Source organism: Battus philenor, unplaced genomic scaffold (assembly GCF_028537555.1).
Source record: "Battus philenor isolate CCGP_79_NKW_IND1 unplaced genomic scaffold, ilBatPhil1.0.hap1 SCAF_1, whole genome shotgun sequence".
NCBI classification, from domain to species: Eukaryota; Metazoa; Arthropoda; class Insecta; order Lepidoptera; family Papilionidae; genus Battus; species Battus philenor.
Window position 1 is genome coordinate 8,804,253 of NW_027181661.1, and position 24,228 is coordinate 8,828,480.

Consider the following 24,228-nt stretch of genomic DNA (forward strand, 5'->3'; position numbering starts at 1 on the left):
ATAAAATATCAGCGGCGCGTGTGCAGCCTATGACGTAAATAATATCAACCAATCTTGACTGTCTCTGACGTGACCTCGAAAAAATTTCTGGCTCAATTCTAAATTTACATGGCGCTCTGTCATTCAGCAATACATCATTCCCCAACAAAATATGTGGGTCGGTCAAAGACTGCATCGAATTGGGATTTTACGTGTTAGTCAAAATATGCATGTCCTAATTATTGCCTATTCAGACGCAAACATTTTTCGCACAGCGATAAAAATCTGAAAAATTCCACATTACCATTTTAATTTATTGAAAAGCAAAAGTTTACGTTACCATGCCAGGAATATATGAAAAAAAATATTTATAATTCTGGCATAGTAACGTAAACTGTAATATTAACTTGATGGATCGACGGAAAAAGTTTCATAAAAACCAAAGGTTCGAGAAGTCGTCGACCCAATTTCCCGGACTATCTAATGAGATAAATACCATGCACTATAAATACTAGTATAAAACAACGCGCGGCGTACAACGAAGACAAAACACATCCGCGATTATACGCTGCCAATATAATAACTCAAATCCTATTGACAAAAATAGTAACGCACATGTTAACGCAAATATATACCGTCAAAATGAAATAAATATAATTCATACTTAGCTCACCCAGTTGTAGATTTTGATATACTTATGATTATGAAATTACAAACAATACGTGAAACAATGTTTATTAAATTAATATAAAATTTTGATGAAAGTTTTAAACAACTTTCCATAAAAAATAACAAACGAGAATTAGATGGCTGAACCAAATGTGACGGTTGGTATAGTAATCAGAAAATTTTGAATTTCGAATCAAATAACGTTATCGTAATCACGGCGATTTAAAAAAAATACTTGCTTCGGAATCTAAACAACGTGTAATATGAACAAACTTTACTTCAGATTTCGCCAATCTGATTCATCGTTGTTAATGTGATTCATTAGTGTCATAATTAAAAGAACATGCTAGAAAAAGTAGTAATAAAGAAATCGTAGTAGTAAGAAGTACTAGTACTAAATTTTGTAAAAAGTCTCTACTTGAAATGGCTTAACTTTTTTTAATTTCCATATCAGCAATGTTAAGTGCATGCGCACCATGATTATGCTTTGGTGCTTTTAAATGATATTATTGTGGCGATCCACACAGATGCCATGTGAAAATCATAATGCTGTCGCGAGTATGAATTCTAAGGTTCGAACAGTGAGAACTAGTAGAATATTAACAATAATCAATACACGTCAATATTTAATCAAAATGAATACCTTTTATAAAATTATAAGTATTTAAATTATAAGTCACAAACAAAGAAGTTTTAGTGGACTTTTAAATACAGAATCGCTAAATGAAGAGACGCGTGGTTAGTTCGGACGGTTTGTTCCATACCCAAACATCATTTACAGTTATTAAAGAATCACACTCTAATAAGAATTTTTAACACACGTTTAACTGCTTTTGGTAACATTTAATGTTAACGAAAAAGTTTTTTTACGTTCGCTAACATAATTCATCACGAATATATATTACTAAATTGGCGATTCTTTAAAAAGATGTATAATTTTATAATAATAAGTAATATTTTATTATAAAACCATAATCATTGGCTACTATTTAACTCCAAGATACAAGACATTCTTAAGTTATTATTCATCACTTTAATAGGGAACGTTACTTTACAAGAAATTATTAACAAAATCCAAGCGTAATCAGTGAAATACGAGTATATTCACGTGCGCAAACAACTACAGGCGAGAGCCGGGTCGGTATCGTGTTCCAATGCGTCATCACTGTCCGTGATGCAATCGCTCTGGACGTAAATCGGATAAGAATAAGGAGCACACGCTACGCAGATCGCTAAAGACAATCGGCGGCTATCATAACTATTTTATGCTGAAACTACACATAGACTATTCTTGATTTTATTTTGGGATATTTATTCTTCAATTCACCTAAAAAAATTACAAATCAACATAGGAAAATTACTAAAAATGGAGATCAGCTGAAGTGTTATACTTCAAATAAACTGAGAGAAAAAAATTAGTTTTTCTCAACGGACGTAATTTTTCAATAGTGGCTTTCCTTTTGAAATTATGAAGATGACAACCTTATAATTTGATGCTGGGCATTGAACAATTAAAAAGCATTTAGTACAAAATTAACATAGTAGTGACGTTTGCAATACTAATAATGCCTTTTCAGAGGTAATTCTAAAACTGTTATTTGCTCAAATTTTAACATCACCATGGCTCTACCATCTTTTTTTAAATGACCTAATTCTTTATATACCTTAGGCGTTTTGGATATGTATACATGAGAGCAAAATATTACTCTACACTTGTATTGTTTCTGTTTACTCTAACCGATAATTTAGTAATCCGAATTCTTCTTGACTGATTTCTGCTAACTATGTAGTATTTAATAGTAAGCTTTTATTTGCGTATAGAAGGGTGCATTCTTCACATTTATGTACAATTGTTGTGCCTGCTACAATCATAGATCCTTTTCATTTGCTGAAGGCGTTTGAAAGAGCAATATTAACTCTATCCGAAGAATATCGGACAGTTATATTAACATCATCATCATGTCAGCCCATAAACGCACACTGCAAGGGATATTAAGTAATACCTGCACCAAAAATCGCAACGATGACCGGTCTTGTGTTACCTGCATCCAGCGACTTTCCGACCTTGACTAAGTGGTCAGCCCACCTGTTGGGAGGCCTACCTACGCCGCCACACACGCGACAAAACTGACAATACTAGATGTATTTAGAATATGCCACTGACATTTTTTCATACCCACCATAGATGTCTAGTGAATGTGAGAAACATAACAAGAATTTAATGTTTTACAACATATCCAGCAATAATACGGTATTTCTAAAATTAAGTGACGTCATCAAAATATACGCGCGACTAAATGAGCGCGTCAGTGTGTTAAATCATTCCGATAACAGAATTGACTGAGCTACCCGATGGAGTTAATTATTATAAAAATTTCAAACAGCTGTTAACAATATTTAATACGTTCAATTTTGTTTATAGTATTAACTGTTCTTTCAACTCAAATTAACGAAGCTTCAATTCCCGAGAACAAAAAGACTATCGACTGAAAGAACCTTGTTCAGTTATGTATAGTGCTACCAAAACCGATACCGTGCCTTAGGATAGCGCAGCGAGGTGGAGGTTGAGGAAAAACAGCACAAGCGCCGCCGCCGCGAGCATTAACAACTGGCTGACGGAATAGAGTGGCCTATACTCCCCTCCTTTACGCCACGCGCCTACTTAAAAAGGTGCAGCAGTTTTGGATACACCACAATCACAAACTATTATATGCTAAAAAGTAACGAAACAGCACAGCCTTTCCAGGGTAATAGCTCGCCTATTACAATGCCAAATATGATAGCATTTTGACTTCATTTTTGCGGCCGGCATAAAAAAAGATGTTGGGTGAAAGAAAGGGCATTATCGATGTCATCCTTATTATTGACATTCAAGTCATAATCAAATTTTTGTTACGATCGGAAAAAATGAACGGAATATCATACACACCTTAATACTAAAATGTTTTACTGGTTTCGTCTTTCAGAGTATTGTAGTATTTTAAGATATCGAACATACCTCCTATTGATTGTCGCTAAACACGATTCAATTAAGATTTATACAGTCACTATTTGTGCAGCTTTTATACAACTTTACTTTTAAAACAAACAGTGTCCAAAAAGGAACCTACTCTGAACATTATGTTCCTGATGATTCTGGCTTGAAGGTACTTCGTTAAAATTGATTTAAAAATGACAACTTTTTACGTTTTATAATAATGAACTTTTGGTTATCTAAAAACGCTTTAATATTTTAACGTTGAAGAATTGTATGTAGTGAATATGATTAGCTGTTGTTCTCTAAAAACGACTCTATTTCTTCTACTTTGTTATCATTATCAGACAATTTGATTTTATTTATCAAATGGGTTAATTTTCTTTTGCATTTCTTTATATCCTACACTTTATTAGTAAATTTTAACCAAGTCGTAATTACATGCCTTGAATTTAAAACAACGATTCTTCTTGCAGTTTTCATCGTAAATAATGGTATATAAGATATTATTAATGAAAAGTTCGATATAAAATAGGCAAACAGCAGTTATCACTAACAACGACAGACGCAACCAAACGCTGTTATAATGGTTAGTTTCCATTTTGGTTTGAGCCGTAGACAGTGTCAGATTCTAATTCTGGACCAGTGACGTTTAGTGGTCGGCGAAACAATCAAGTTATTCCTAGGAGTGCTAGGCCCACCCGTGGCACGTGACTCCCGATGCAGCATACTTCTCCAACTTTCCTCGTCGTATTTTATTAATTTAACAAATTAAACATTGTTAAAATTAAGACTTATTTTATAGGAAAAAAAAAACATCAAACATTTAAATTAAATATGCGAAATAATCAACGCGTATATCAATCGATAAGGTGGTTTTTACAAAAATTTTACTGAAAATGAAAGTTTTTAATGCATTTAAATTTATTTTTAGTATAAAAATTTCACATTAAAACAAAAAATTTTAAATTGTTCATTTTCTCATTATTATTAAGATTATTCAGCAGAGAAATTTATAATGAATCATTTTATGATTAAGTTTTTAACAAATTTCGCTTAGAAGTCATGTTAACGTATTTTACTAAATATTTAAAACACATGGGGCATGTGCTAAAATGAGGCAAAGTTTAATTTTCTATTACTATTTATAAAATTCTATATTTAAGCAGTTTTAGATGAGTTTCTGACAGGGTTGAAAAATACTGATTATGGTAAAAATTACGATAAGAATTTTAACTCCCCAATAGTCACTAAACACAAAATGCATAGAAGCATTCACTATTAACCTTGTAAGAGATTGTTGTTAGCAAAAGCAAAATATTTAAATTAAAAAGGAACATATGTAAAAAACATTGAAAGAAATCAAATCTAATGAAATAAAAGAAATCAAAAACAAAATCACTCATTAAATATTTCTGCTAAGAAAGAAATGTTTAAAAATATTGTTTATAAATAATCATATAAACTCCTGGGAGACTTTACACTGCTTGTATCGCCCCAATAGAAAAATAAACTAATAAAACATATTTGAGATTAATTACTTATGTAATTGATATAATGTCTTAATAATAAGCTATGATTACTTCAAAAACTAGGTTTTTTATTTCATTAATTACTAGATTAATAAGACAGATATGTTATATTTTCATTATTTGTATAATTTACATGTTTTCATAGTGATTCCTTGCCAAAGGCTTACACCATTTTTTCATTTCATTAAATTCTTTCCTACCACATTCTTTGACTTTGATGGATGTATAATTGATTGCCAGGAGAAAGTGCTTTAATTTACTCTATTGTTTGTATAGGAATATAAGTGTATTTTTTAAAATCCCCCATAAAAGTTTACATTTCCTTCTCGTCATGAAAACCTTTCACATGCTTCAATGATAAAGTGTAAAAATGTGCTAAATCTTTTGATAAAGCTATTCTCCAACTTTGCATTGAGCAACATATTTCACAATTTGTTTTTATTAATACAGGAAATACATTTTGTCCCAGTAGTGTAGTACCTTTTTTATTACTACTTTTCTTTTAATTTGAAGGTTATTAAAAGCTGTTATGAACCAATAACAAACTAAGTTTCAGTCTTAACTATGAATTCTTTAAAAATGTAATTTTTGGTATAGATATATATTAGTTTAGGCAAGGAATTAAACTGCTGTTTGTAACTCAAAATAATAAGTACTATTAATAAAAAGGTAATTTTATGATTACATGAAATAAAAAATTAAGACAACATGTTTAATAAGAATTAATTCACTGCATTAAAGTCACTAGTTAACAAATGGCTTCTATTGCTTTTGTTTATCATTACTCATTATAAATAATCTTTACTATTTTCAAAAAGAGAAATACTTCATTAATGCCTAATAAAAAAATATTACTGCTCTCATTTAACAATCGTAAATCTCAAAAATAAGCAAAAACATTTTATAGACAAAATTTCTTAGCACATATAAATGATAGTTGCTGGTGAATTCTGGTAAAAATAATAATGAAAAACCTTATCCATAACTTTATAGGTAACATGACAAATGATATTTACTTAGACTGATTTATATTTCTCTTTCCCTCAAGTTGTTAATTATAGACATGTTGTTAACCATGACACAAAACTTCAAAATTCCAAGTTATCATTATGTCAGCCGAGAGAAGCCCACTGCAAGATATAGGTCCTCCCCAAATATTGTCAAAATTACCACAATGGTTGGTTTGTAGATTCAAGTAGCACCCCATTATTATTACTAATCTTTAACAATTAATCAAATCGGGATGCTATTATTTTGTTAGAAATATGTATTTGTATAGCAACAGTGGTTATAACATACTATTGATATTATTTGATCATCTTTTAAAACAAATGTCAGTTTTAAATATTATACAATTAATACTTAGTGTTTACTATAAGCAGGACTTTCAAGTCAGACAACCATTACTAATATAATATTTGTATTCCCTTTTATGTTTTAAGCTAAGTAATGTTTCTAACCGTTACTAAATCTAAATTTTATTTTAATTTTAAGAGTCCACAACCAACAATCTGTTATCCCAGAAATGCAATACACAAGATCGCAAGCAAAATAGAGCAATAATTGTACTGTATATAAATAGGGACATAGAGTAAACCATCAAAGAGGTCTGAGTCACTAAATTGAAGAGTTTAAAGGCAGAAGTAACTTAGCAAAAACGCTTTTAATGGAACCTTAGTATTAAATACGGTTTAGTGTTGGTATGTTATGAGACGTAAGACAACAAATCTGCTTTTATTGCACCCACCTGGTGTAGAGCTGTGAGTCCATCTACGTTAGCTGTATTGATATCTGTGCCCAATTTCAACAAACGCTGCACTTCTTCTTTTTCACCAGCTGTGCAAGCAGCTAAGAACACGATACCCGAAGAAAATTGAATCCTTGAAGCACGCTTTGGTGATGGAGAATGTTTATTGGTTTCGGATTCTTCCCATCTTTTTAACTGCTCGGCTCTCTTAAATAGAGCTGATGATGATCTCGGATCCGTCATTGTGACTATTGGCAAAACACTTGACACTCAATTTTGTGTCGTTGAACACTTTTTACGGTACATAGAGTCTGTTTTTATTACTTACACTACACAAACGCCGAGTCCATAACTTAATTGCCAAAAAAGGACACATACGACTGACGTACTGGGAAAATTGATACTACAACAACTTAATACAATCCGCGTTCGAAATGCTCGTTATATTGATAAAATATCACGACCAAACACTGAAAATTTGGACATGACATAACCAATAAGCTAGATTTAGCGTGGCAGCCATTACGAGAATAAATTTTAAAAACTAGGCTGACAATAACGGAAAAAGAAAACACCTAGCGTCACCTAGTGGACAATTCTTAGTTAATAAGTGTTGACGTTTTAAATTTACTCTATGGATATACCACTTCTTGAAAATATTTAGGTCCTCTTTTTCTTTAATAATAAAATCTTTTTTTTTAAAAAGGTACTCTATAAATACAGTTGAGTAAAAAAATTTTAACAGCAATGTTTTAAGGAAGTAATGTGTCTACTGAATTAAGTCATAACCGAATGATTGCATTTCTGTAAAATGTTTGTTTAAAAATTATTTTAAAAGACGAAAAAAAATAAAAGTGCGTGGATTGCACTTAAATTCTAAACACATGAGTGTGTTCAGGCTTTTTAAGTGTTTCAGGCTTTTCATGACGATTCTTTGAAGTAAATTATAATGTAAATCTTCTGATTATTATTTCAATGTTAAAGTAAATAATAATAGGTGCGATCATTTAGCAATTCAACATTAGCTTATAACAATATATACATTTTCCAATAGAAAGAGCTCTATTGTATTTATTATAGGTTTCTTAAATCGTAAACGTTTTTCCAATTAGGGTTTATTGATGATTAGTTATTCTAAGATATTGTTTGATAAGAGAAGGTAATGTGTACCTATCACATTAACAAATTTTTATTAGTGCAACACCAATGCGATAGTACTGACATCTATCTGCATAACGGAAGAAAACACCAGTGTAACATTTATTTTAAGCCTCTGGTTCGCAATAGAAATCTGCTCCCGGGGAAACTGCGCGACCTCTGGTTTTCAAGAGCGACATCGTTAGTTCAGTGCATATACTGTATTAGACGGACAGAAATTATTTAAAATTCAAGATGGCTATGTGTCACGATGGTGTGTTGGAGTGTTGTCGTTAATTTTATTTGTTTTGTGTGAAAATAGTGTTTTTCCACGATGGCTGACTTAAGTGTCGATGTATCAAAGTTGCCTGATGAAATAAGAGATAAATTAGCTGAACTAGACTTGGAGTTATCTGAAGGTAAGACAAATGGTGCAAGTCTCGTATTCTAGGAGATCGATATTTGTTAACTTTATTTTACTAAAGAATGTCTAGCTTTCAAATGTATTCTAGAAGCTTATTTTTTATCATATAGTTATACTTAAGTTTTCACATAAAGGGGATGTTTTTCGTAATATTGACGTGATCTATGCCAGCTGATGAGGTGTTTTCAGTACATAAGCTTGATATTCTATAAAGTTGTGCGTTAATAGTCTATGTTTTGAAAATGATAGTAGACTAAGGAACATGCTCAACGTGTTACTTGTTTTATCACACAATAATTGTCGAGTAATGCAATATTCTCTACGTAACGCGGTTTAAACAATTAAAAAGATCCCGACAACATTGTTCTCACAAAGCTAAACTTTGTCCTTTGCGTTTTTCATATTTTTTAAATTATTTGTTAAATTAAGTGAACCTAAGTTTTAATATATGACTCGGTGACTATCATTTACTAGTTTTTATGCTATGCGTTATTTTTTTTTTTGCCTTTTTAAGTCTTCTATTGCATACAATTTTTTTTTTAATTTGTTCCAAATCCAAAAATGTGAAATTACATAATATCAACTTTAAAAATAATGGTATATATTCTTTATACATAGTTTATGAACATCACTCAAAGTAGAAATGCCAAAACATAAAAAAATATAGTTATCATACAATCTACATAATAATATTAAGTTATGTATTTGTAGATTGTTAGTTACATGTACTTATTGAAATGTCTTTTCTAATGTAGCAATTTGGAATAATGGTTTGATGTTCATAAATGACATGACAATTACTTCAAATAAATAATGTATTATTAAGGCAATGCTTGCAAAGCGAAACTATGTATAACTCATTAACTGTTTAATTTTTTTCTTTTTTATTATAACATTATTATTGCGAATGCTTCAAGTAATCTTATAAGTTTTGGTTTAAGTTCATTCTGCATTGAAGTAAAATCATTTATAGTTAAAATTACTTTTCTTTTTTACAACAAAGTTGTAATGGTATTACAGTCTAAAAATTATTACTTTAAAATAATCAAAGTTGACCATAATTAACATTAAATATTAAATGTTATTCTCTATTTATTCAATACTCTCTATCATTACTATTTTAAGTGAAAACAGCATTTCAAAATTTGATGTAAAGTATTTCTTTAATGTTATTTATATTAACCGCTTTAAAAATGGGCACAGCCTGTATTTATTGTTTTTCTATTATAACTATTAATTATTTCAAACATAAATGTTATATGTTGAATTTCATCTAGTATCATAAATAAAACACATATTAATTTAAAAATTCTTGATTACTAACACTTAATTATTTATATCAATAAATAAGTAGTGGATTGCTATGTTTATAAGCATAAATACAGACAAATGTATTTTTTCAAATCTTTATTATCCGAGTAACTTTAGATCAGGAAATTTAATAGATTATTATAATACCAGTGATAAATTTTTGCGCTAATTCTTTTTTTACTAATTTTATGTTCATTATTTCTAAATTCGCACATTCATTTTGGCATTTGCGCCTAATAATTAATAAAATTTTGACAGTTAACATTACGACACGAGAATAAATTACGAAACTTAATTTACGGATAAAGATTTTAAGAAGCTGTAAAGGAAACTACCGCAGGCGTTTTATTGTTACTATATGATTATAATGAATTTTAAATTCTTAACATTTACAACATCAGAATTGTATTAAAATCAATCAAAATACGCCATTGCTAAAATTAACGCATAGATGCGACATGCCTGAGTCCTAAAAATGATAAAAAATGACGACGCGTGTTTAATGTGCTAATAAGGAACATCATAAATGCATAAACCAAGAGCGGACAAGCACCCGAGTCATATTGCAAAATTTGAAAATTTACGTAACACACAAATAAATGTTTTCTAAAGATAGTACAAAATGTGTATTAAAATTAAATGGTACAGTTATTTATAAGATTAAAAATACACGAAACTACATCATTTTTTAAAAATACAAATACACAAAACTGGAAAAAGAACTCGGTTACATTAATCGCGAGCCACAAATAATCCTTCAAAGAGCCGCATGTGGCTCGCGAGCCGCAGTTTGACCCCCTCTTCTGACATAAAGAATGGACGTTGTATTAAGAGAAGAGAACTCTCGTATCTTTATGACACAAGCTATTTCTACGTTTATGCCATTGCTGTTTACACCTAACTTTATGGAGAATTGATTCAACTTCGAGACTTAAACTTATACGAGGTTTTTGACACTTAAATTGCAATTAAGTAGTTTTTGAATTTAGAGGAAATTGTGGAGACGAAATAATTAGCGTTTTTGAATTTTGTAGTAAACAAGTACGAAACATTTAACATTACAAAATTATTAGAAAGAGATAAATAGTCATCAATTATAACACGTCATTTACTTAGAACAATGAGTAATATTTTATTCTTAGTGTAGCTGTAAACATTATTACAAGGAAAAATCCTTTTTTTTTCTTCTATTACATAAAACATTTGTTAATATTATGTTATCATATCATATGATAACATTAAAAACATGAAGCTCGTACAAAATTATCTCCATTGGGTTTAATACAGTCCTTTAACCTTTGAGGCCAGATATGACACCCACTCCATAATTATATCTTGATACACTCGTGTCGATATTTTAACATCTTTTTCGCAATATGGTTCAGTGTCTCCTTGATAGCTACACCTATCCTACCAAGCAATAACTGATGTCGGATAATTACCATGTGGTATTGAGCAGACTAATTCGCAAGCTTCTATAGAATAAAGTCATTCATTGTGCTTATGTACATTACTTAGTAGTAAATATTTTTCATCGCTCGTGCAACCGATTTGGAGCGGAAAGATTCTCGTATGGCGACCACGTGCTGGTAGACGCGGAGTGGATAGACCCCGCACTAACTAGGTAGCCGACGACATAGTTAAGATTGCGATCTTAGGAAGTAACTGGATGCGGGAAGCGCAAGATCGATCATCGTGCATAATCTCTAGGGGAGGCCTATGCCTTGTTCTAAGAAAAATTTTCTCGTCAATAATTTTTTTTCTACGACTTTACTTTGAAAGAAAGAATACTAATTTATACGTACCACTTAAGTATTTTCGATTTTAACCCTCCCACCTCATTTTACTTTTAAATTACCAGTAAAATAGTACCGGGTGTGTTTCTTATAAACTTCAGTTCTTAAGTCTCATTACCTCGGATAAAATATTTTGCTTTAGATTAAATTTCTTTTTCGTTTTTTCTTCAATGCTTTTGTTTGCCTTTTTCGTACGAATACGACGTACAAGATCAGATCATAGATATGGCTGTCACAAACAGAGGAGGTTCCATTGTATGTATTAATAGCCCGGGACACAACCATCCGACTGCTAAGAAGACGGTGTGTTTCAAAAATTGCATTTGGCTTCATTGCTGCTTTGAAAGCGTTATGCAAAAATTCGGTTCTCTCCCTTCTACTCGTACATTTAAATATATCAAATATATTTAACTCAGATTGACCCAAAAATGGGAAAACAATACATCTTCGTATAAGAATGATAAATACCTAATAATAATTGTAAAATTATTTAAGGCCAGACTAACTACAAATTGAAAATGTTTGTTTCTCGTATAAATAAATAAGAACACAAATTTATTTATCGTTACCTTAAATATGGTATTAGGAGTTTAATAATTAATTAGTCTAGTTTGCCTTCGTAATCATATTTCTCGAATCTTAAATTAAAAAAAACTTTTTGCAGTTGATGAATTTAAATAAAAGTGGTACGCATCTTTTTGAAATATATTTGAAGAGAGTTTTCGCCCTAAATACAGGAAATAATTTGCTATAACATTGTTCTTAGTACCAACTGTACAATTCGTTACCGTTTAGTATGAACAATACAATTTTTGATTATAAAAACAGTTCCGTTTTTAGGTGAAGTTGTAATCCTGGCGCCAAATGTTTCATCTAGTTATTATTATAGACATTAAATCAATAATTGTGATTACTAATTCATACAAAAAAAAATAATCAAAATTAATTGTAGTATCCGTATAGTAATGCAATAATATAAATAAAACTTACTATACGTAGTAAATAAAATACAATACGTAGTAAGTTTTGCATACTACGTCTTGTAGTAGTTATTTAATTATCTTTTTTTCTATTCACGGGCGGTGACAGTTCGCAGGCTTATCGGCTATAATTATTGAAGCATTGTAGGACTAGTTCTTTAACAATTTTATAACTTATTTTCTTAATACCATCGACCGGATATAGATGAATAATTAATAAATGCATAGATGTGATATACTACATCACAATTGTGTAATTATTAAATAGTATTGTCAGGTTAAAACTAGCTTTTTAAATGTCAATATATTCTATAGCCAAAGAAAACGATATTTGCTCAAAACAGGTATATTGTTTTGAAATAAACCGCTCGCTCCTCTAACATATAATAAATATTTATTCCCTATCTACCACATTTAAAACTCGCCTTAGTCGAACGGCGCGCTGAAGCCATTTTATTGGGAAAGCATGACGCATCAACACAAACCCGTTTGTCGTCGTGACGCGGTCTGACTAAGCCTGCGCTGTGGAATCGTGGCCCCAATTGCGGTTTAAAATAATTATTAATTGAGTCCTTCATAAGTTGGTTAAAGTCGCGAACGTCCTCAATGTTTTTCATGTTCCCAAATGTCAATAGATCAATTATACAAAAAGTTTTTTTCTTTAATTCATTAAGTACATAAATATCATCCAAACAATATTGTTGCGTTAAATTCACTTGGCTGAAGAAATCAACCAGCTGCTCTGTTCACTTAAGATCATAGTAGTTTGTTTCTCGTTTTTCTTGATAGACATGGGAATATCTATACAGGAAAGCGATTACAAAACACGGACCTTCTAGAGCATAAGAAAAATTATTTAATTTAAAATTTTAAAAACTTTTTGTATTTCTTTGTCATCATTCGCTCTGTTCTTTAAAATGAATTCAACACTCTGATTGTTTTACTTTTCCAAAGCCGTTTCGAACATATTTGTAATAATGAACATTATATTACATAATTTTCTCCTTATTTTACCTATTAATAACTATGTTCATAAATAAAGTTATATCTTATTGAAACTTTTAAATGTATATCTTTTTAAATTTTTCTCTATCTACTTGTTTCATAAACTTCTTGAATATATTCTTGAATATATTTGTATATACGTTATATCTATTTAAAATTATTTTGTATCTTTAAATAAAGTTTTGTTGAAGTGTCATTTTTTTTTTGTAAAAACTAGCCTAAGAGTCAATCAAGAGAACCAGGAATGGGGAGATCCGAGACGACCGAAATTAATTAACAAAAATAAAGTGAGAGCGGACAGGCCACAGCTCTTAGAACAAATGGCCGCTTGGGCCTTAAGGACCTAGACTTGCGACTACAAACCGGCAAGCGCAGCCGTAAGACCCGCAAAGAGGACAGACTACCTTGTTAAGGTGGTCAGAAGTCGTTAGATGCTGACAACTTCCACCAGTCTCATTAGAAATTTATAGGAGAGGCAAAGAGCCCGTAGGATGTGCACTGAAATAATAATGATAAAACGGTTTTTAAGATCAAGATTTTAGGAATAAAAATATGAGCATACACGATAATGTTATATGACCAGTACATTTTTTATCCGGAAATCACGTAGGTGAAACCCTAAGTTATCTTACGCTCATGAAATGAGAGCTAAGATTGACAAAATAATATTCTCAAGAGTAGCAAAACCCATCTTAAGAAGTAAATGTCATTATTAACGTGCACGTCCCCGCGGAATGCTACCGAGTCGATTAAGTTACGCACAATGGAATGATACTCAATACTTAATATTAGATTTCAAAACCTTATACGTCTTAAAAATCCTTTGGCGCAAGACACGTTACTGTTTTCTCCATACAGGACATATAAAACTCTAAATTGATTATGCAACTCTTCAAATTCTTTAATGCCTTTTTATTTTAAAGCAAGAAAGCTTCGTGGTCGTTAGTCTGAAAAAGAAAACAGTAAAACATGTTCCAAAAGAAATAAGTAATATTAAAACGTAATCCGATGGTAATGGTAAAAAAATTGTAAAGAATCCATTTTACCGCGCTTTAAAACAATTTTCATTTCAATAAAAAACGATTATTCTTATGAATTAATATACTAAACGTAAGAATAATATATTTAGCATTTTTGATAAGCGTGCATCGTCACGCAATCGCTACTGAGTAGGTTTTGACCGATGTTCATTGTGTCAATTTCACAGTCCAATTTTTAAATATAGTAATAAATTTTTATCAAGCAGAAACTGTTGTAATAGTTCAGTTTTTACACTTCTTCGTAAGTAAAACATAAATATTAATTAAAATTTTAATCAATTTATTAAGTAAGTGTCCAACATTACTTTACGAAATCTGTTGTACAAAAAAGGTCACTCAGGCGTGACCTCGGTGTTACACCCGCAAGGTCGTTTTACTGAAAACACATTCTTATCTTCCTTTCATTTTGTTGATGTTTTTGTAATTTAATATTAACCCAAGCTGTCATAACATCGAAGAAATTATTAATTTCTCTAACTATAAAATGTACTCTAGCGCGTTTTACTGCTGCCTGGGGCATCTTCTTTTGAGAGGTGTGTATTGCCTCTGCGGCTACTTCAAACACCAAACCATGCTCGACAATACTACGAGCTACTGATAACTGGTGTAAATACTGGGGTTGCGAGACGTAAAACCACTGTCTTTGTACATATTTCTGGTTGCAAACTTGGCACATCACTCGAGTCAGAACAAAGTAGGCTTCGCAATGGGTTGTCTATTCTCCTTAATGACATAAATAATTAAAATTTCTCTTGTAAAAAAGTAATACTTTCCAGATCGGTAGATCACTTGATTTTAATGATTGTGTGCCCAGTCTTTGCGTATGTACGTACGTACATTGACTACAGAAGCGTGCGTAGTGAAAATCTTAAAGACTTGGAGCTATCTTTCTTTAGCACAATTCTTTAAAAACTCGTCACGTCGATACTCCGGCCAAATTAAATAGTTTCGTGCTAGTACAATCGGAGACGCCCTACTTCATACCATCGCGGAACCCATATGTACCAGGCAAGTTTTCTCCTATTAATGACAGACGCTGCATTTTCTTTTGTAATCATTGACGCGTTTCGAAGTGGTGGTACTATACTGGTTACTATAAAAAATCCTTTGATAATAGCGATCCACGAGTTTCAACTTACCTAGGCATACTCAAATCGAAACGTTAAATACGATTATATTCACAGCTCAAACCGAAGTAACGGTACTTACCTACACGGGTAGGGGGTACTTCTGAGAGCGTCCACCTAATTGTCCCAATTGCTTAACAGCCCCCCTATCCGGCAAAATTATGTGACGACTCACAGAAATTAAATTGTTTTGTTTACAACCTTGAGCGTTCGGTCACGTCAAAGTCGATTAACCTGTAAAAACCAACGGGTAAACAACATTATCAATAATAAAAGTAAATTTTTGTCTACAAAAATCTTGGAAGTACTGCTATTAGCAAAACATAAATCATGATCTGGTCAGGTTCGTTCTAATATATTCCTGCCGTTTATTTATGTGTGTATTTTATTTTTTTTCCACTTTGTTATGTATAATCTGTCTTCATCAAAAGTCATTTCTTGGACCTAAAGTAGTCTGCCTATTTAATACATCAATTGTCGCGTCATCATAAATACACTGAGTAGATTGCCTTTTACTTTGCTGTTTTATTTTCCAACATCATTATGTCAGCCGTAGCCCATCCACTACCGGGCATAGGTCTCTTCAACAGGTGTCATCTATGTCGCAGTGCAAGTTTAATGGTAAAAAGTAATACCTCCTACATGAATGTAATTATTACAAGGTTGTTCAGCTCTGAACTCTAAATAGTGTAAAAATTTCTTTCCGATACAGCTTTTATATTAATAACTACTTCGGACATATAACCGAATTTGTATATGATAACCAATAAAAGTATTGATTGCTTTTACAGTAACTCAAGTATTAATAAGTCACCCTAATAGTTTATTTAAAAAATTCACTAAAGTTTTTATTAATTCCAGATTCAATCTCCGATGTTGTTTGCTTGTAATGAATTATAAATGTATATGGAAAGCCATCTAGTATTTTGTTTATTTTTCACACAAAACAAGAACGTTCAAGATTGTTTATGATCAAGTTTTCAATATTATGACTACTGATAAACTGTATAGTTATCATAAAATAAATATTTTGTAAGATAACCATATTATTGAAATTTCTGTTAAATCATCTTTTATTTTAAAAAATGTTATCTTATGTTGTTGAAAATTGTTTATCTTAATTTCTCTTTAAACACCGTAAAGCTAAGCATTGAATAATTAGCTTAGCTTCCAATAGTACAAAATCGTCTATCTTGTCCGATTCTCTGGTTTATAGCTATTTCTTTGAAGTATATGTTGGCTATATTTATTTATTTACTCTTTTTACACGTTAGTATTCAATTAATATATACTAAAGTCTTATCTTCAACAGTTTTAATTCTTGTGTTATTTTCATCATCTTATCTTATTTCGTCAATAAGACCTGTTGGAAGCGGCCTGTATGCAGCGTTTTTAGATATTAGCTTTTTAACCTAAAGCTGCAATTTACTAAAACTCTGACCTGTGTTCCGCTAATACTATCTTGATAAAATGTTAAAATTATGAAGTAAGTAAAATAGCATCTTAAATATTTTGTGAAACTAAGTATATGTACCTAATATTAATTATAACATGTCCACTGCGTTGTTTATGTTATATAATTAATTCTGAACTTTATAAGCACATTAAAGACCTAGGTAATTGTTATTTATGGTTCAAATTAGATATTGGTTCATTACTCTAAGTTGCTGTTGTTCACAAATAACTATGTCAAAAGGTATACATGACTGTAGTAATTTGTGGCGTAATATTTGAATAAGGATACTAACTTCTAGTAGTAAAATATTTTAAAACCCAATAATTTGAACGACACTGAGTTTTTTGACACGTAACTGCAGTAAGATGTTACGTTATACTTAGATAAATTAAAGTTTCTTCATGATCGATTTAGGAAGGAGGGGATCCGTTAATGGATAAAAGTACTAACATAGCCCAAAGAATTAGTAAGTTGAAATGACAGTGGATACTAAAAACCGTGCAGAATAAACGGACACTGGGACCCGAAAGGCTTTGGAGCGGAGACCAAGAATCAGCAAGCACAGCCTACAACATCCACCCGTAAATTGGACATACGACCTTGTTAAAGTCGCCGGAAAATGCTGAACGTAGGCCGTTCCCTGTCGGCATTATTAGAAATCAATGGGGTAGGCTTATATGTCCAGCACTGGATGTCCTAATGCTGAATGAATGAAATGGAAAAAAAAATCTGTCTTTGTAGTACACGTAAATGTATGCCAATAACGTATATTATTGTGTAACATGCTCGTTTATATTGCAAGAGTTTTAAAATGTTGTTATCGATGTATTTTACCTACAACGACAAAGGCAACATGTTTGTCAGTTTTGATCGCTATTGTAAAGCTTGAAAGCTGCTGACAGGTTTACAGTGCTTCACACAATTTACTATTTACATTAACCCATGATGCGTGCCTGTCGTATCCATATTTTCCTATTATAATAAAACGGCACATATTATTGAAAAAAAAAGGGTAAAATGCTGTTCTTATACATTTTTTACATTACAATATTTTTAAAATATTTCAATCATTCAAACACCGCGCTATAGCTAATATTTTCAAATTTTCGATATTCAAAATTGTTCTGAAAAAAACTGTAAGCTATTTACATTTAATGTACAATTGTCATAAATGAGAACAATAATAATACAAGACATTAAATTTTAACATGAATAGTGCTATTGAAATAGTATATTTTTAATTTTATAAGTATTAAATTAAAAATATACTAAAGTTAGTCTATTTTAAATTAATAGCGCTGCTTAGAGATATTTTTTTCTATTTTGAATTTTGAGTTTTAGTTTAATGTTAATTCTACGAGAGTGAGTATCTTGAATAAGAACATCCATTCTTTTTAAGTCGTTTTTAAACTAAGTTCTTAGTTACTCATCGTCTTTAAATCTTTGCGTTCCGGCTTTTGTCTCACTATATCTCTTGACCTTGTTTAAAAATACGACCGTATATTAAAAAAAAAGGTACTTCAAAGCAGTTATGTGTTAATAAATTCTACCCGTAAATACGTGATTGCACGTCTTTTAAAAGTAAAATTGAATATCTAATCTTATTAATGACGTCTGTATGAAGTAAGCGTTTCTACAATAAAGTATTTACATAACATTTTGATTGCCATTGTCAATGTGATAATTAATGTTTTTGCTAATCATCAAGTCTAATAGAAAGGTATTACAATTGTCGTCTAACAACAAAAATGTTATTTTTACAATATTTACACATAGCTCACAATGTATATTTGTAATGTCTTAAAAGATGCAAATTTATGTGTGCTAGCTCCCATTGCTGGCCGCCACACGAAATATACTTTCTAAGAACGTTACTGTCTATTTATTCATGAAGTAATCTTATCACAATTCTTTATCAATGTCATCGTTCGTGCCCAATAGTCCAGTGTATCTTGAGTATCTACTAAAAAATATAAATTTAGATGTCATTACATATTACGGTGTATGTAGATATTTTCGCTTTTCGCTCAACTTTTTTTTGTTGTATCGTAATTTATAACAGATAACATTAATAAAAATACAGTAATGTTTTATTGAATGTACTGTATTTTTCCGTAAATTGAAATTAGATCTACGAAACTAGAGAGATTTTGTAACATACTTCTAGCCAAAATTAACAATTAAAAATAGGCTCAAAAGAGGTTTAAAAACATATAAAAATTGTTGAGAGGCTTTCAAATATACATATAATGTTCTTTCTTTTTTAGATACATAAGACATTAAATTATCATACAGCCATCATATTACGTACATTAATTGAGCTATAAAATCGGAAGTCAGATTAAAAATTCAGGTCAAAAGACTTCGAACAATGCCGTACCTATTTGGAGCTGCGACTCGACTATATGCATTGCATTACATGCGTTGATTGCCCCTTTTAAAGACTCATGTTGCCATGTTTCGGCCCGTGATGTTAATTTAAAAATATAAATGCTCGGTAAACCTACGCTATTACGCCGGTACATGATTTTTTTTAATAGCAGTGTTATTCAATATTTACACTACGTAAAATATTAAAGTTATTTGTAAGAAATAAAGTGATAAAATAGGATTTGCTTTGATGACTCGCTTTTGTTTACACTCATTAGCATGTATGCTAGTGAGCATAAACAAAAGCGAGCTGCTAATACTTAGGTATATAAAAAAAAACAAAGTCAATTTTTCCTGTTACTATTTACATAAAACAATTTAAACAACAGCACAACTTGTGTTAGTCGCCATTTATAACTGGAGAACGGCTGGACCAATTTATATAATTTTTGTGTTTTTGAATTTGTCGTTGTCCGAAATACGATCGATGTAACGATGCGTAAAAATTAAAGTTAATGATTTTAAAGTTAAAGTTTGTAGAACCAAAATCTGTCCGTTCATTGACTTATTACTATCTGTTAGTGACCGGCGACCGGTAAGACCAGGCATCGTGGCGATCTTTGGGGTGGCCTATGACTTGTAGTGGCCGGCTATCGGCTCTTGTGATATGATGATTGTCTATTAGGCAGAACGAAGTTTGCTGAATTGCATGTATCATATGACGCGACATTAGTACTGAGCTAAACATTTTCAATGTTACAACAAAACTTTTAGTACGCCTGGTTTTTTAAAACACCGGAGTGTAAACGCACTACAGTCTCGTTATTGTACATTATAAAAAACGGATCATAATATACACATAGTACCTTAGATAAAGGTTAGTGTGAGATTACGTTAAAGTCATTCGTTTGGGATATTGCAACTGGCGTCCAACGAGTGGCGTAAGGTCATAGTCATTACACGAAAAACAAACTCACCAACTAACAGCAGGGAATTTTTGTGCACGTGACGTTATGTTACACATCACTTTTTATTCCGTTTTTGTGTCTGAGATCTGCTGACAGTGTCATCATGCCAAGACACGGAGGAAAAGATTGTGACGATATCGACAGCAATGCCTCTGCAACACCTGTGTTAAGGCTACGAAAGGAATTATCGGTCTTTTGGGATGCGTTTGCTAAGGTACAAGATGAGACAAACCGTCAAATGGTTGAAAGGGTTCTGGCCGCGCTTCCCATCAAAATTACATGCTCTTCTCTGTCACTATCGTTGGTTACAAAATACAAGAAAAGGAATATCTCGCGTTGTACAGCAAGATATAGCGATGTCCATCGTGACTCAGAAGAGCCCGAAGACTTCACTAATACGAAATTCTTTCATGAAATGTTTGTGAACAAACTTAAAAACGAACGGAGGCTATTGTTACGTAAAGAAATACATTGTGGATGAAACGATAGAAAACGCCTGTTCGAAAGACATTTTTGACTGTGAGGAATCATCGTCGTCAGCCACGCTGTCTGCAGTAGCGCGCGTGCATGCGGCGCCGTCTTTGTTCGCAGCTGGAGTCGCCGTCGTCACAAATAAGAAGGTTGTGTCGCCGCCTCAGTCATCGCCTGAGTTCTTGCTTAGTATTACGCTGAGTAATACAATGGCGGAAAACAACGAACAATATAATGAAATCTTCGCAGAGAGGGTAGGATCCACGCCGTTCCCAGACAACAGCATCGACTGCGGTGACCACCCGAAGAAACCATACGGCTCTATCAGCCTCTATTAAGCCTGTCCATATAGGCGGAGATCGAGATGACATTTTTACGTGATAGTGCAGTTTAACAGTTCTGATGTCGAAGAAGAACGGAGAGTACCGCCCCTACGCGACGTATGCTAGCATAAAGAGCCGTATGTTCACTGCCAGCATCCAATGACCACCTCAGTTCATTGAACAGTCAATAAGAATCTGAACATTGGGTGCAGCTATACACCGCCAAGACAAAAGAGACCTGTCATACGAATCAACTTCTCATCTGAATAGAGAGGAAATACTCTACTACACGTGAATCGATATCGTCCTCGGGAAGGTGAAGGTTTTGAGGAACAGTCTCGTTATAAAAAAGTGTATATTTTGTCCAAGTGTGGAAACAATAGTTATGAACAAAACAAAAGTCGGAGTGTGTGAGACACGTGGTGTTTTTAAACTTAGTAGTTGTAGGTGCCGTTAGGGGTGTAAACAAAGTCAGATCATACAGTTTGTGTTGTTGGTAATATAGTTCTATCAATATCTTATTTTATTTATATTGGCATCTTGGTTATACATTAAATTTTAAGTATTATACTTACATGCAACCGTGAGAGGACTACAGCATTAGTTACGAACGATAATTTACTCTTTTTAAAATAATTTATAGCTCAGTTCAATCTATAATCATAAACTGTAAATAAGTATAAACATATGAATATAACGAAAATATCTCTGTGTGTCATAAACATATTGTACGTATCGCTTCTACAACATAACTGAAGTACTGCCTAATCAAGTGTCTGTAGGAGATAATATCTATGGCGCCATGTGGAAGTTTAGTAAACGAACTGAATGGTTACTGCTCGACCTTCCAAATGGCATTATGACAGTCTCCCTGTTAATTTTTTTTCATCGTCTCACTTCTTCCAATGTTTATAAAATATTAGGATAAGTTTTCTAAAAAAGTCTAAACTAAAAAAGTAGTTTAAATTAAAAAAAAATTGTGGATACGTGATTGCTTAAGACACGTTCGTTTCTCAAAACTGTTTATTGCGTATATTTTAATAGTGGACGGTTTTCGAGTAGATAGAGCATTGTTGTTTTTTATTACACGTTTTTATTTAGCGCATAGCGCTTGGCTCGTTATAATAGTTATTTGCAAGGCCGACACGGACTCGGCTGCAATACTCGTTGAATTTAATTATGACGTCAGATATTTTAGAGCAGGACTTAATAATTCGTTAGTGTAAGAAAACTATAGTTGAAATAAATTTAAAAATTGCTTTTATTCTTTATAACATACAAGTTAAAAAAAACTGGTGCTATGTAGTGTAACGTGAAGAAAAGCCGTATATGACACAAGCCAGACCTAGCTTATATGCCAATGTATAATGTCAGGCGAAAATAATTTAAGTTAAAATTAAGTTTTTTTATATGTACTGTGTTTTTCTGTAAATTGAAATTGTATGTAACTACTACAGTAACTACGGAGATATCTTTTACTTTTATATCACGTGTTCATGTTACCAGATATTATCTAAAGTATAAATGCATTTTGGTAAATGATAAATAATAAAGAAATAAATAAAAATAATTAAAGCGTTTTGATGAATAACTGATTTGTAATACTTACCAAATTATGGAGAGGGCTGGATCAGTTATACTTTATAAAAAAACTGCTTTAGAACCCAGGACAAATAATTCTTTATATAAATGTATTGAAAAGTGATTGATTATATAGCGACTTTGCAAATATTCCATATATATGCTTTGTAATAGCTCAATTTAGATTTTTTATTTGATATCTATTGACGCTAAATTTGAACATAAATAACACAAACAACATATTTAAAGAATACTATGTTCCGATTAAAAACATTGTAGCTAATGATATATATAGGCTAAAGGGAACACCCGAACACGGAGCTGCCAGGGTCGTATCTGTCCGTGCATGGTCCCCCTGCATGGTGGGATCAAATTACGATTTAATAAAGATGTAAAAGGTATACGCAAAATTAGTTGTGTTTTGGAAAATAATGCTGACCATTTTCTATTTATGTATGATATGGTTATTACACATACAGGTTAATTATAATATTAATATCGTGTATAATACCAAAAGATTTTATTAGGTTTCATCGATATTATTGTTTATTTGAACTATAGTAAAATAACCAACAGAACCTTGACATGCTGAAAATAGCCGCCTAATGTAAGGCGTTCTCACTAGCGATAGTAAAGGTTAATGACACTTTAATTCATATAATAATTATTAAACAATGATTACTGAATATATTTATTTAAGACTATCCATTATTATTTAATATCTGTACAAATTTACATGCAGAAATAGCTCTTTATATTCTCTTTTTCATTCTGCCATCTTGTTATCAACCAGGGGAATACACTTATGTACTTTGGTTTCGAAAAGTATTTAGTATATTATATAGAGATATTAACATTATATTTCTATAATTATAGCGGTTTTATTATATGTTATTGGAAATGAATATATAAAATGAGCAGTATATCACATATTTTATCTGTGAAAATGGAAGTGAGTGTGATACGTCTAATCGTGACAATGGCCTGCGTGATGAATTTCATAAGATTCACTATCATTGCTTTTCATAAAATAAAAACGAAAAGTTATTGCGATTTTCTTTTCAAACTTTATCTTATATGTGCGTGTATAATCATTAATATTTTTTCACAGATGAATTAGGTTTAAGAACTTTACAGCCACAGTAATTCATAATACTTACACGTATATTGGTTAGATGTATTCGCTTAAATACTACAATACCAAATGTTTAATACAGGCTGTCATTGTTCTCATCTTGTATGTTATCGTCCACATTGGTTAGCTATTTTTATGCTTCTCGATTTTAATGCTGGTCGTTGCGTAGGGATATACGCATTGCAGCAGCTCGAATGCCGCAC

At 31.7% G+C, this 24,228-nt stretch overlaps 2 protein-coding genes across 12 annotated transcripts in view; one reads left to right on the forward strand and one right to left on the reverse strand.

Moving 5' to 3' along the window:
* Positions 1-7,408, reverse strand: part of LOC137929592 (protein phosphatase 1 regulatory subunit 12A-like) — a 33,205-nt gene extending 25,797 nt beyond the window's left edge. For all 6 annotated transcript variants that reach the window (XM_068772814.1, XM_068773050.1, XM_068772898.1 and 3 more), the window contains exon 1: positions 6,902-7,408. In XM_068772814.1, the coding sequence (XP_068628915.1) occupies positions 6,902-7,144 (243 nt within the window). In that variant the 5' untranslated portion in view covers positions 7,145-7,408. The remainder of the gene's footprint in view (positions 1-6,901) is intronic.
* Positions 7,409-8,239: 831 nt separating this feature from the next.
* The window catches only part of DIP2 (disco-interacting protein 2), a 69,769-nt gene continuing 53,780 nt past the window's right edge, over positions 8,240-24,228 (forward strand). For all 6 annotated transcript variants that reach the window (XM_068764816.1, XM_068764982.1, XM_068764901.1 and 3 more), the window contains exon 1: positions 8,240-8,457. In XM_068764816.1, the coding sequence (XP_068620917.1) occupies positions 8,373-8,457 (85 nt within the window). In that variant the 5' untranslated portion in view covers positions 8,240-8,372. The remainder of the gene's footprint in view (positions 8,458-24,228) is intronic.